Source organism: Heptranchias perlo, chromosome 3 (assembly GCF_035084215.1).
Source record: "Heptranchias perlo isolate sHepPer1 chromosome 3, sHepPer1.hap1, whole genome shotgun sequence".
NCBI lineage: Eukaryota > Metazoa > Chordata > Chondrichthyes > Hexanchiformes > Hexanchidae > Heptranchias > Heptranchias perlo.
This window is the reverse complement of record NC_090327.1, coordinates 134,963,347-134,978,941: the sequence shown is the minus strand read 5'-3', so window position 1 is coordinate 134,978,941 and position 15,595 is coordinate 134,963,347. Positions and strand designations below refer to the sequence as shown.

The window sequence follows — 15,595 nt, the reverse complement described above, 5'->3', positions numbered from 1 at the left end:
CTCATCTCTTCAAAGTTAGCCAAAGTTAAAACCTTGATTTGTGACTCAACCTTCTCCCCCTCAAAAGCTAATATTGAATTCAATATGGTCACTATTACCTAGATGTTCCTTTACCATTAGATTGTTGACTAATTCTGGCTCATTACTCAACACTAAATCTAGAATGGCCTGTTCATTAGTTTGAGAACATATTGTTCCAGAAAACTGTCTCAAATACACTTATGAAATTTGCTGCGTTTGGGACTCACACTGTTCTGCTTCTCCCAGTCTGAAAATTATAAAGTCTCCCATTATAAACACACTGCTTTTCTGATCTCTATTTATAGATTACATTACTTCATCACTGCTATCAGGAGGTCTGTAGACACCTCTAGAAACTCTACTGCCTGCTCACCCATACTGATATCTCTTCTTTCTAATTCTGTAATAATGTCCTTTATCACTTTAACTTATCACACCATCATTAACAAGTGATTGCTGCAGAATGGAACACTCTTCTTTATGATGGTTAATAGAAATGCTAAAATCCCTTCCATTACACCAAACCTCAGAAGTGTACTAGATTTAATTTCACTTGCACCAATAACAGAACTGCACACAGGTAACTTTAGCTTAAATATTTAATTCTTATATAATGAAAAAATAACAAAATAACTGAAAAATACAACAGGAGTGATGAAAGACAAGAAGTGTGATAAGTTAAAGTGATAAAGGACATTATTACAGAATTAGAAAGAAGAGATATCAGTATGGGTGAGCAGGCAGTAGAGTTTCTAGAGGTGTCTACAGACCTCCTGATAGCAGTGATGAAGTAATGTAATCTATAAATAGAGATCAGAAAAGCAGTGTGTTTATAATGGGAGACTTTATAATTTTCAGACTGGGAGAAGCAGAACAGTGTGAGTCCCAAACGCAGCAAATTTCATAAGTGTATTTGAGACAGTTTTCTGGAACAATATGTTCTCAAACTAATGAACAGGCTGATAAATAGTCTTAAAAAATTACCTTTAACGCTATTTATAATCTGGACTTTGCTCTCATCCCCTTTTCTTATCTTTAGGCTATTGTCATTTATTTTTACTTCTGCCTGAGCCTCCAATCCTTTATTGGTTTAAAATCCTTTCTACAGCCCTTTCAGCTAGGACCTTGGCTGAAGTGCAGCCTGTCCCAGTAGGTGGATGATGAAAAGAATGTCAAACTATGTTATTCATAGTATTGCAGATCATATATAAAGTTTTCAGTAAGTAAAAGTTCAAAATAACAAGTAATCCTTTAATGAAAATGAGTTTCCTTACACATTTATTTAAACATCACAAAATATATACTTGTAGTATTTTAATATTGGTTACAAATTTATCATACAAATGTTAAGTTGCAAACTACATGCCATTGTGCTATTCTATCATTCACAACACAAAAACACTTGCATGAACAAACACTAAGTAACTTTATGAAAACCGTGGCCAAGCAGATTACTGCAGTATTGGAGGTGGTAATTAAAAACCTTAGAACTTCTAGGCTAAGAACCCTGACCAACTTTCAATAAGTTACTCCAGTTTTTGGTCTATTCAAAATGTGATTTTTTTCTCCCCCCCCCTCCCGAGGGTTCAAATGTTATTTTTCCTCCCAGGTCATATGCCAACTGGTTAAAAGGGAAGTGCATGATCTAGTTCACTGCCCAGAGAAATGTTCCGTCAAGTTCATTTGAAAACTCAACCATGTTAGACAATCTTGGCTTTCCATCCAGTTACAATTTAACTTGGGAGATTGGTGCTGCACATCATGTGCGACAAGACTGCTCATGTGTGAATGATATAAAACAGCCTTTCCTCTTCCCTCCCCTTCTGTTGATGTCAAGACAAAAAGCTCTGATAAGCTTAAAAAAAACCCAGCTCGGACTGTATAAACTTGTTTTCAACGTTTTTAAACGGTAATCAAAATACACCATCATTAACAAGTGATTGCTGCAGAATGGAACACTCTTCTTTATGATGGTTAATAGAAATGCTAAAATCCCTTCCATTACACCAAACCTCAGAAGTGTACTAGATTTAATTTCACTTGCACCAATAACAGAACTGCACACAGGTAACTTTAGCTTAAATATTTAATTCTCATCATTGGTCCCTCTACAGTTATTCTAAGCTCTGAAGAGATTATCTAATGTCACTATTTTACAGATATACATCACGTTAGTCTTGTAGTTTTCAAACTGCTAGCGGTGAAAAAAATCAGTAGCCAACAATATGACATGATTTGAATAATTCTTAGGCAATCAAATACTTTGGGATTATCATTTTAAAAAAAATCTACATTAGTTGTTTGTACACAGTAAATTTGCTCAAGAGTAACTACAACCGTAGACACTTTAATCATGCTTTCCACTCTAGGGAGCTATGCACATGAAGGCATCAATATCTGCAATATCTAGTAAATACAAGTCATTTTTCTAAACCACTTCCCATTTACATGCACTAGTTTGTTATTTGAAGGCATAAGCTTTTGTCAGGCAAAAATGAGTCTCGGAACAAAAAATAGCCAACTGCAGAATGAATTCCCAGAGATCCAATACATGTGAAGCTAGACATCCTGGCACTTAATTATGTATAACTGCCACTTAGAGTATCAATTATGCAGATCAACCTTGGAGCCCATGAATTAAGTCATCAAATCATTACGTTTCCTATTTCTTACAGATTTAATACTTGAACTCTCAGATTCCTGTTCTGGGCTTGAGAACAAATGGTACTGGTGGCCATCAGTGGCAATATTCTACTAAATTAATCTATCTCATCATTAGGTAACCTTACAGGATTATTTTATCTGCTGTGCATAACATAAATTAGTGTCATCTAACATTTGGAGATGTTAAGTCCAGGACCATTAAGCATCAGATTGGTCGCTGTCTAGCACCTTTGTGTAAATAGGACTCAAAAGGTCACTGTTAAACTTGAGTTCAGAACCTTCATTAATTCTTCTGGTGCTGTATCTAGTGTAGAAAAGTTCTTCAGTAAGTGGAGTTAGTGACCTTATAGAACATCATTTTTGGTATTCTATACTGGCTAATTCCCATAAAAAGTACAACATGTATCACTTGTGCAATCAGGTTTATAATGATCTTGTGACAAATGACTCATCCTGGTTTTAATAGTTTGGATCTACTTTTTGTCAGGTTTATTATTTCGTGCTGATGAAAGGTCATCAACCTGAAATGTTAACTCTGTTTCTCTCTCCACAGATGCTGCCTGACCTGCTGAGTATTTTCCAGCATTTTCTGTTTGTATTTCAGATTTCCAGCATCCGCAGTATTTTGATTGTTATTATTTCAGGTGTCATGTCCAGTGTAAATCATCCCAAGCGTTCTAGTCAAGTCCACATTATCCACTGTTCAAAAAGTCAGTTCCGTGCACTGCATGAATCAAGTCATCTTTACTCACTGAACCATCACAAACCTGAGGGAAATGACTTGGTCCAATTCATTTCTCACATACACACAATCTCATACGGATCACAAAACAATTTTTAAAAAGGTTAAAATATTAATATAATTACAAAGACATGCAGATCATGTTCACCCCTCCACAAAGATGCCCAAATTTATTTTTTGTTGCTGAGCTAGCATCAATAAAATATCAACTTCAGTTAAGAGTTTACTATTACTGAAAATAGGGGAGAGGAAACCTTAGTTTGCAAGGCTAAAACACTGTCATTAAAAGATGGAAAATTTAAACAAAGAAGTAAGATATTTGGTTGTAACAAAATATTTTAAGTCTTCATGTGCTTTGTATCTGAATAAACAATGCGATTTAGATCCTACAATTAGCACCAAGTCGATCCGAAAGATATTGAGGCTGGAGTGGCATTTCAAGTCTTTTACCTTACAGCACTACACTCATAAGTCAAGCATTGCCCGTAACTATTACCATTTACGAGTGATTTATAATTCAAATAAAAGTTAATTAATATAAAGGTCAAATGCACAAAAAAAAAGAGAAACGATAATAACCAGCGTATGAACACAGAAATATAGCTTCATACTTAAACACTTAAAAAATGCACTGGTCTATTACCAAATCATAAGACTATATAAACTGAATTAGAGACAGCTTTGCAGCATATAAAATGTAAATAATCTTTCAAAATAAGAGTATATCAGTTATTACAATTTCCATAATTTAGTATCACTATTAGTTTTAGAGTACATCGCTCGGTAAAATTTTTTTAAAACATTAACTACTTGACAAAATTAATTTTAAAACGAATTATCGTAGATCAAGGAAAACAAGGCAATCTGACATGCAGTGGAACTGGTTTTAAAGACCATTTAACCATACTTTCAATGAGTGTGCGTGTGTTTGTTTGTTCTTTAAAACTTGGAATAGAACAGTACCATAAGGGGTCAATAGACAAGTTTCATTGTACTGAATTCATGAAAAATATATTCAAGAGCATTGGTTTGCTGATGTTACTATTCCACCACATCCTGGTCTAGATTGCACTTCTATCCATCGAAAGATTGCAGTTATTTTCCCAGGATTACTTCACAATGCAAACATCAGATTCAAGACTCGGTAAAATAGTTCATTCACTGGCACAGGAGTTTAGTCCTTAGATTCTTCTAGCTTTTCTTCTTCTTCAGTTTTGAGGAAAAGTAGTGGAAACATTCCTAGGATGCAACCAATGGTCACACCTATCACCTTGCCCTATTTAAATGAAAATAAAGGATAGGATTTGTTTTTTAAAAAAACACAGGTAGATTACTCACTTGGAATGGGTTAATTCACATTTCAAAAGCAGATCACAAAAATGGGTTTCATTCCCGAGTCAAATGAAGGTTATTTTAAAGTGACTCAGAACACCTGTAGGACATGTTTACAGTATCAAGGTCCAAATTGTAAATTTAACCCACCCAACCCCACTCCTGCTCGCTTACTTTCACCAAATGAATCCACGATAAAAAAAATTTACCATCCAAAAGACAACATCCATTACCCTCAACTAGGTATTTATTAACTGGTTTAGAAATGAGGCTTTTTCCCCCAATTAAATGAAGGGCATAACTGATTAACCTCTTCAACTGGAGAGCTTTCCAAATTGATAAGTAATAAAGCAACATCTTGAATTTATAGAGCACCTTATTGTCCTAAAGCACGACACAGCCAATAAATTACTCCTGAAATAGTCACTTTTATTCCTCTATGTTCTGGTCTAGATTGCACTTCTCTCCATTGAAGGCCTGCAGTTATTTTTCGAGAATTACTTCACAATGCAAACATCAGATTCAACATTTATGTAGGCAAACACAGCAAGGTCCTACAGTCAGTAAAGCAGTTAATCTGTTTTTAATGGCATTGGGTGAGAGACAAATGTCAGCATGGTTACCAGGTGAACTCTTTTTCTTCAAACAGTGCAATGGGATCTTTTATGTTCACCTGAACCACCAGAACAGGTAGACAGGGCCTCCGTTTAATGTCTCATCCAAAAAACAACATCACTAACCATGCAGCACTCCCTCAGTACTGCAAGAAGTGTCGGCCTACATCATGTGCTCCAGTTCTGCAGTGGACCTGAACCTACAATTTTCTGACTCGAGCAAGAGTGCCAGCAACTGAACCAAGCTGACACTATTATAAGATCTACATGCTGAAACCAGAAAGCCTATTTCCAAACTGGGATAAATGCATCAGAGCACTGTAAGGATTGTTTTCTCCTGGTTTATAGTAAGCATAACCACAGGCAAACTGGCACTTGCCTGTATTCAGGAAGGAGTTACTGGGTTAACCAAATAGCTTTCAGATTTTTTTGTTTGTATGCCAATGCCTAGGATCAGGCAGATGGATTAAAGAGTCTTTTATCAGCATTACAGTCTGCAATCTAACCTAAATTTGTTGTTCCAATGGTTCAATTGCTGTATTTGTGCACAAATCTTTGAAGGTGGCATGACGGGTTGAGAAAGCGGTTAAAAAAGCATACAGCATCCTGGGCTTTATAAATAGAGGCACAGAGTACAAAAGCAATGAAGTTATGATGAACCTTTATAAAACACTGGTTCAGCCACAACTGGAGTATTGTGTCCAGTTCTGGGCTCCGCACTTTGGGAAGGATGGGAAGGCCTTGGAGAGGGTGCAGAAGAGATTTACTAGAATGATTCCAGGGATGAGGGACTTCAGTTACATGGATAGACCGGAGAAGCTGGGGTTGTTCTCCTTAGAGCAGAGAAGGTTGAGAGGAGATTTGAAAGAAGTGTTCAAAATCATGAAGGGCTCAGATAAAGTAAATAAAGAGAAACTGTTTCCACTGGCGGAAGGGTCGAGAACCAGAGGACACAGATTTAAAGGTGATTGGCAAAAGAACCAAAGGCAGCTTGAGGAAAACCTTTTTTACACAACGAGTTGTTATGATCTGGAATGCGCTGCCTGAAAGGGTGGTGGAAGCAGATTCAATCACAGCTTTCAAAAAGGAATTGGATAAATATTTGAAGGGAAAAATTTAGAGGGCAATGGGGAAAGAGTTGGGGAATTGGACTAACTGGATTGCTCTTACAAAGAGTTGGCACGGGTTCGATGGGCTGAGTGGGCTCCTTTTGTGCTGTGACCATTCTATGATTCAATGTCTAATGAGCAGTACAGTCTTAAGAGTTCTACGGTATCATCATTACCTGTCTTTGATCAATCTTCAAAAGGGATAAACACATTATTGGGACACTCAGACTTGATGAAAACCCTTAGCATTCAGTCCTGGCTAAGCGTAACACCAATACTTGATGACAGCCACCCAAGGTCCTGGTAAGGCAAGTCATTCAAATGAAGGAGATACCCTTTCCAGGTGGGTTTCAAGCGTACAGACATTGGCAGTCCAGGGTCAAGTTCTCAGATAACTATTCTCTCTCTCACCACCCCTTCTAAAAGATGGGGAAAAAAAAACTGGTAAAATCCAAGACATCTAATCTGAATCCGCCCTAATTTTAGCCGGTGGGCCAACAGAGGTACCCAGGGAAATTCTGGGATAGTAGCCCCAAATCTACTTAGATATCAGCACAAGTGGGGAACATAATTGGACCAATTGCATTAAAGGTATGCAAGTCTAAGAAAAGGCCGTTGAATCGCAACTTTGTGTAGGCAGCATGCCAAATACAATAGATAGAAATCCACCACAATGCAAACTAGTCTGGAGTATGTAAACAGCACATGGATCACTAAATGTCCCTAATGTATAACATAATCTCATCTGATGTGCCTGACTTGCCTACAGCCATGTTTATGTACTGATCACCAGCATACCTAGCCGAGAGCTTTTTTAAAAAAAAAAGGTAGTGGAGCAGGAAGTTCTCCCACTGTCTTGGCCAACATTCACCCCTCAACCACCATCACCAAAACAAAAGTAACTGGCCATTCATCTCATTGCTGTTTATGGGACCTAGCTGTACGAAAATGGTCAGCCACATTTGCCTACAAAATAGTAATTAATTGGCTGTAAAGCATGCTGGGACATTCTGAAGATGTGAAAGATGCTATACAAATTAAAGTTCTTTCTTCAAAACTGTTTTGTTTCTGCCAACTAAGGTACTCTTCAGTGATACTTCCCAGTTCATTTCTCTTTGTTCATCCTTTATTCTAGTGAAATTTGCCTTTTAAGTCATCATAGACGCTTGTCTTGATCTTTTCTGGTACTAATTACCAGATAATCTGAAATGTAATCATGGCTCTAGTCCCCAAATTCTCCACTACTTCTATATTAATATAATCCTGATTACTTGCAAGAGCTCGATCTATACATGAATTACCCCAGTGGGTTTCCCAGCATATAGAAAGTAATCCTGTACTACATTCAGATTCTAGCCTTTGATTGCACTCATTACTTTTCTCTTGGGTTGGAACAAACTCCCAGAGAAGGCAGTTGATCGAATCAAGTGCCACCTTTAAAAAATGGAGCTGAAACGATTATCTGTTGAGAAGCACGATTGAGGATTAGAGATTTTTTTTATATATAAACACTGCTCGTTTTTTTCCCTCCCAGGGGAAGAAAATCCGTTCTCCCTAAAATAGGGAGAACAAGTGGAGTGGGAGGAAGTCCATGATAGAAGCAGATGTGGACACTGGATGGAGTGGTTTTTATGGGCTGAATGGCCTTTTCTCACTTTGGATTTTCTTACACTCTTATTGTTTAGACGAAGTGTGTTTACTCCGTTGAATCTCACTTTCTGCCCATTATTCATCCCTCCCTTGTTAGACACCCTCCAAGCTCGTTTTTCCCATGGTTAAACTCCTAGCCGCTCCCAATCTCTAATTTACAACAACTTGCATTAATCCTTTACTCCATTACCATTGAAAAATGTCCTAAGGAACTTCACAGAAGGGCAATCAGTCAAAAATCAACATCAAGGGGGATATCAGCAGGAGTGACTGGTCAAGGAATGGGTCTCAGAGGAGGACGAGGTGGGGAGGGAATTTCGGAGTCTAGGTCCTAGAGAGCTGAAAACTTGGCCGCCAACGGTTGGGTGAACTGAGTTGGAAAAACGCAGAGTTCTTGGAGGTTCGTAGGGCAGGAGAATGTAACAGAAATAGGGAGGGGTCAGGCCATTAAGGGATTTAAACACAAAAAGGTGAGAATTTTAAATTTGAGGCATTAGGAGGCCAGACGCCAATGTAGGTCAGCTTTTATACAGCCACTGTGCCCAATTACACCTCAGTACCTTGCTTCAAAATTCAGTTATACCTCAGTGTCCCGCTCTCCACCCCAGTTAAAATTCTCAGCAGGCAGCCACTGATCAAATTACACCTCACAGTACCCAGCCCCCACCCTGCTTAAAACTCAGTACCCAACCCCTGAATCCAGTTACACCTCACATGGCTCAACCCCTAACCCCAGTTAAACCTCAGTACCCAGCCCCCGACCCCAGTTACACCTTACATGGCCCAGCCCCCGACCCCAGTTACACCTTACATGGCCCAACCCCTGACCCCAGTTACACCTCTCAGTACCCAGCCCCCGACCCCAGTCACACCTCTCAGTACCCAGGCCCTGACCCCAGTTACACCTTACATGGCCCAACCCCTGACCCCAGTCACACCTCTCAGTACCCAGGCCCTGACCCCAGTCACACCTCTCAGTACCCAGCCCCCGACCCCAGTCACACCTCTCAGTACCCAGCCCCCGACCCCAGTCACACCTCTCAGTACCCAGCCCCCGACCCCAGTCACACCTCTCAGTACCCAGCCCCCGACCCCAGTCACACCTCTCAGTACCCAGCCCCCGACCCCAGTCACACCTCTCAGTACCCAGCCCCCGACCCCAGTCACACCTCTCAGTACCCAGCCCCCGACCCCAGTCACACCTCTCAGTACCCAGGCCCTGACCCCAGTCACACCTCTCAGTACCCAGGCCCTGACCCCAGTCACACCTCTCAGTACCCAGGCCCTGACCCCAGTCACACCTCTCAGTACCCAGGCCCTGACCCCAGTCACACCTCTCAGTACCCAGCCCCTGACCCCAGTCACACCTCTCAGTACCCGGGCCCTGACCCCAGTCACACCTCTCAGTACCCAGGCCCTGACCCCAGTCACACCTCTCAGTACCCAGGCCCTGACCCCAGTCACACCTCACATGGCCCAGCCCCCGACCCCAGTCACACCTCTCAGTACCCAGGCCCTGACCCCAGTCACACCTCTCAGTACCCAGGCCCTGACCCCAGTCACACCTCTCAGTACCCAGGCCCTGACCCCAGTCACACCTCTCAGTACCCAGGCCCTGACCCCAGTTACACCTCTCAGTACCCGGGCCCTGACCCCAGTCACACCTCTCAGTACCCAGGCCCTGACCCCAGTCACACCTCTCAGTACCCAGCCTCCGTTACACTCTCTCATGGCCCAGCCCTTGACTATCATACATTGCAGTACCCACTGACCCCAATTAGACCTCAGTACACAGCCGTGACCCCATTAAACCTCAGAGTATACCCGTCCCTGTCCATTTATACCCCTCAGTATCCAGCCTGTCCCCATTTACACTAATTAGACCTCTCAGCACTCAGTCACTTCCTCCAATTATAGAAGCAGAAGTAGGCCATTCAGCCCCTCGAGCCTGTTCGGCCATTCCATTAAATTACGGCTGATCTGTACCTCAACTCCATTTACCTGCCTATGCTCCATATCCCTTGACAATCTTACCTAACGAAAATCTATTGTTCAGTCTTGAAAATTCCAAGTGACCCAGTGTCCACAGCCTTTTGAGGGAAAGAATTTCAAATTTCCACTCCCCTTTGTATGAAAAAGTGCTTCCTGATTTCACCCCTGAATGGCTTAGCTCTAATTTTAAGATTGTGCCCCCTTGTTCTGCTTTCCCCCCCACCAGAGGAAATAGTTTCTCTGTATCTAAGATATCAAATCCTTCTATCATCATTTTAAACACCTCAATTAGATTACCCCTCAACCTTCTAAACTCCAGGGAATACAAGCCAGCTTTTTGCAACCTGCCCTCAAAATTTAACCCTTCAAGCGCTGGTATCATTCCAGTGAATCTGTGCTGCACCCCCTCCAAGACCAATATATCCTCCATTTATGGTGTATGATGCCCACAACTGAATGCAGTACTCCAGATTAAGTGAGTGGACAAAACTGTGGCAGATGGAGTTCAATGTTAGGAAATGTGAGATCATCCAGTTTGGAACTTAGAAAGATAGATCAGAGTAATTTCTAAATGGTGACAAGCCAGTAACTGTGGATGAGCAGAGAGATTCGGGGGTCCAAGTTCAGAAATCACTAAAAGTTTGTGAACAGGTACAACAAATAATTAAAATGGCTAATGGAATGTTGGCCTTTATCTCAAGGGGGCTGGAAGTTATGTTTTTTTAAATTCGTTCATGGGATGTGGGCATCTCTGGCGAGGCCGGCATTTATTGCCCATCCCTAATTGCCCTTGAGAAGGTGGTGGTGGTGAGCTGCCTTCTTGAACCGCTGCAGTCCGTGTGGTGAACTCTCTCCCTCAAAAAGCTGTTGAGGCTAGGGCAAATGGAAATTTCAAAACCGAGACTGGCGGGTTTTTGCTAGACATGGGTTATGGAACCAAAATACAGATCTTAAGCATGATCTAATTGAATGGTGGAACAGGCTCGAGGGACTAAATGGCCTACTTCTGTTCCTAGATGGAGTCTGACCAAGGCTCTGTACAACTGAAGCATTACTTCCTCCCATTTGTATTCCAGCCCCCTCATTAGCCTTTTTGATTATATTTTGTACCTGTGGATTAGCTTTTAATTACGAACATACATAACTAGTAATTAGTTATGATGTGGAGATGCCGGTGATGGGCTGGGGTTGACAATTGTAAACAATTTTACAACACCAAGTTATAGTCCAGCAATTTTATTTTAAATTCACAAGCTTTCGGAGGCTACCTCCTTCCTCAGGTGAACGATGTGGAAAATGAGGGGTATAATGGGGTCTGTGTCTAGGTACTGAGGGGTATAATGGGGTCTGTGTCGAGGTGCTGAGGGGTAACATCGTTCACCTGAGGAAGGAGGTAGCCTCCGAAAGCTTGTGAATTTAAAATAAAATTGCTGGACTATAACTTGGTGTTGTAAAATTGTTTACAATTAGTAATTAGTTGTGTACCTGGACACCCAAATCCCTTTGCTTCTCCACAGTTCCTAGTCTCTCACTATTAAGAAAATATTCCAATTTGTCATGCTTGGATCCCCAGCCACAGACCCCATTATACCCCTCAGTACCTAGACACAGACCCCATTATACCCCTCAGTACCTAGACACAGACCCCATTATACCCCTCAGTACCTAGACACAGACCCCCATTATACCCCTCAGTACCTAGACACAGACCCCATTATACCCCTCAGTACCTAGACACAGACCCCATTATACCCCTCAGTACCTAGACACAGACCCCATTATACCCCTCAGTACCTAGACACAGACCCCATTATACCCCTCAGTACCTAGACACAGACCCCATTATACCCCTCAGTACCTAGACACAGACCCCATTATACCCCTCAGTACCTAGACACAGACCCCATTATACCCCTCAGTACCTAGACACAGACCCCCATTATGCCCCTCAGTACCTAGATACAGACCCCCATTATACCCCTCAGTACTAGATACAGACCCCCATTATACCCCTCAGTACTAGATACAGACCCCCATTATACCCCTCAGTACCTAGACACAGACCCCCATTATACCCCTCAGTACTAGATACAGACCCCCATTATGCCCCTCAGTACTAGATACAGACCCCCATTATACCCCTCAGTACTAGATACAGACCCCCATTATACCCCTCAGTACCTAGACACAGACCCCATTATGCCCCTCAGTACCTAGATACAGACCCCCATTATGCCCCTCAGTACCTAGAACAGACCCCCATTATACCCCTCAGTACCTAGATACAGACCCCATTATACCCCTCAGTACCTAGATATTGACCCCATTATACCCCTCAGTACCTAGATACAGACCCCCATTATACCCCTCAGTACCTAGATACAGACCCCCATTATGCCCCTCAGTACCTAGATACAGACCCCCATTATGCCCCTCAGTACCTAGATATTGACCCCATTTTGCCCCTCAGCACCTAGATACTGACCCCATTATGCCCCTCAGTAGCTAAACACTGATCCCACTTTACCCCAGTACCTACTGAGCCCATTATACCCCTCAGTGCCTAGGTAATTGATCCCAATTACACCTCCGTACTGTGATGTATAACTGGGGTTCATAGCTGGGAACTAAGTCCTTAACGCCAATCGTACCTCACAGTACACAGCCCCGATCCTAGTTATAATTTCAATCCACATGAATTCCTTCCTCTGTTTTAATAAGACTCCCTGCTTCTGCCCCATCTGTTGCAGTCCCTGAATTACTCCAAAAACAGTATGGGTTGTTAAACATAAAATATTCAAATAAAAAATACATTTTGGCGATGATTTTAAGAGGTACCGTATTTTTACGCCAGTAATTTATTCATTTAAGTGGATTAAAACGAGTGACATAGTAACATTATCCTTTAGAGCTTGTTCAGAATTTGTAGAGGTTAGGGTAATTTGTCAGATAATTATAGTTAAAGGTGACTGTGTGAGGCAGTTAATAATCCCATAATCTCTGAATCCTGGTTTGAATACAACACTGATAAAACTGGGAGAAGGGACACTTAAAAATAGCTGGCAGAAGAACTCTCTCGAGTGCAAGCTTAGTCAATCTTAAATTGAATTCCCAGGGAACACAATTGCACAGAACAAACCTAACGATAATTCCACCCTAAGCAGATGTTGCAGGGAGTGAGTAATTGTGAGAAACAGAAAATCTTACTGATGAGGTGAGGGAGGGAGAGATCCTGATCAACCTACAACTGCTATGAGACACACAAAAAAGGTTCATCCCGTAAAATTTTACCCTACCACGCGACAAGAAAAAGCCTGAATACAGAAATTCCTAGTGACCAGATTTTTCAATTAACGGAAGTTGCAGCTCATGACTCCTACTGTAAATGACATCTCAATTCAAGATGGACAGCACTAATTTTAGTTCACTCGAACAAAAAGAAAACTGAAGGACAAAGCTGAAAACCTATCCAAAATTAAGACCAGAAATTGGAATCCTAACATCACAAAATTATCCAATCTCCTGGGTGGATGGCAAAATTCTTAAGCTTCACTGAACCCCTTGAGTAGATTGAAGAGATAATATCATTCCCATCAATCACACATCACATGTAAATAAAAAAAAACAGAAACATGGAAATGCAGGTTCCAGCACCAACAGTATGTCCATATTTTATTTATTTTTAAAAATCTTTTTTGTACAAAAGGCTCCTGATTTCTTTTCAAATTTTAAAAACTAAATCCATAGCAATTGCAGGCTTATTGCCCCGGCCAGCACTCTGCCTTTCCAGCCTGGTACATATTGTACAAGTGGCTGAGTTCCGAGAGGGCTACAACAGTAATTCCCCATCTTAGTTACCCAGATGGGTTCAAAAGAGCTGGGTCTCTATACTTTAGAGAAGCATAGACTTGGGGATGATTTGATTGAGGTTTATATGATGATGAAGGGATTAGAACGTATTTGTGTAGACCAAATGTTTCAACTGAATAGAATAGATGAGGGAGGACCAGGAGTCACTCTTGCAAGTTATGTAAGGGCAGAATTAGGTTTGGTGTTAGGAGACTTTTCTTCTCCCCAAGAATAGTGGACCCCCAGTGGAACAGGTTGCTGGCTCGTGCGGTGAACGGTGATTCGCTGAATTCCTTCGAGCGAGAGCTGGAACCATTTCTGGCTGGGGCGGACATTACCTTTTACCACCTGGTAATGTTAATCAAGGACTAGTTCACGATCACCTAAGAGGGTCGAAGGGGAATTTTCCAGTTTTTGTCCCCCCCTAATTGGCCTCTGTTTTTTTGGCCTCTCCCAGGAAGTTACATGGCTTCCAGTTGGTGTGGAGAGTGAACGTATTGTAATGTACAGGACATCACAACTGTATGGGACAGGCTGGATGGACCGGGAGGTCTTTTCCTGTCTGTCATTTTTTGTACATTCGTATGTACATGGACTATATTGGCAAGACTTTCAACACGTCACAAAATGATCCAATTTCCTACTAATCTACATTTAAGAAAAATCTGAGGACTAAATCGCTAAGAAATATGAAGACACTATTGTAAGCAGGCTGGAAAATGTGATTAGTTTACTGGGCTCTTCTTTTAGAAAACAAAAATCTAAAGGAACAAAAATCATTAAGTGTCTTATCCCACGTCTCTAAATCAGTAGATCTTCAAACTATTAAGATCGTCATTAGAAAACGCTTAGTGGACTTTTCTTTTTGAAAAGTGTGGAATAAATTAGCCATATTGGAAAAACCTCCTACAAATGAGCATGTTGCAGGTCGAACACTAAATCAGAAAAGAACGTAGACACCTGACCTTTACCACGAAATAAATATCTCAATCATTTTGAGAGTATCATGAAATATTCAAAGTGAAAATGGAATAGCATTATACTGTGCCAGGAAGTCAGACCTTAAAAATCAAAGCTGGACTTCATGGTCTTTAAAAAAAAAAAATGTTTTAAAAAGCTACTCTGAAGGTTTTAATCCAAATACGCTTTGAAATTACCAACACAGCTGCAGTGTCAGCCAATCCACAAAGTGTCAATACAGAAAGAACTGTTCCACTTTGCAAGTAAGTTTTCAATATTTAGCCATTCTGCCAACAAACCCTTGCAATAGAATACAGCTTCTTAAAGGAGCATTCCAGCTGTGATCTAAACTTCAGTCAAGTTCAGCAGTGCCACCCACTGTGCTGCAGTTTTCATGACACTAAAGCAATCATACTGTTCTGTTGAAGCTATGCTATTTTCAGTACAGCGGGTGCTGGAAGGGGGGGAAAAACGGGAGGAGTCTATGTGACGTAAATCAGCTCATAAGGGTATGTGTGTGATGTGAATTTAAACAATAGGTGCGCAAGATTTACCGTGGTGTTTTAGTGACTATGTGAATCTCTTTGCAAGAATAGGTGCATTTTTTTAAAAATTATTCCCCTCAAGGCTATGAATCATCGATGAAATGAACTCATTGAAAC

General features: G+C 41.1%; 1 protein-coding gene across 1 annotated transcript in view; it reads right to left on the bottom strand.

Moving 5' to 3' along the window:
- Positions 1-1,282: 1,282 nt before the first annotated feature.
- The window catches only part of tmem65 (transmembrane protein 65), an 83,681-nt gene continuing 69,368 nt past the window's right edge, over positions 1,283-15,595 (bottom strand). Inside the window, exon 7 of the mRNA XM_067982013.1 lies at positions 1,283-4,703. Coding sequence (XP_067838114.1) covers positions 4,602-4,703 — 102 coding nt within the window. The 3' untranslated portion in view covers positions 1,283-4,601. The remainder of the gene's footprint in view (positions 4,704-15,595) is intronic.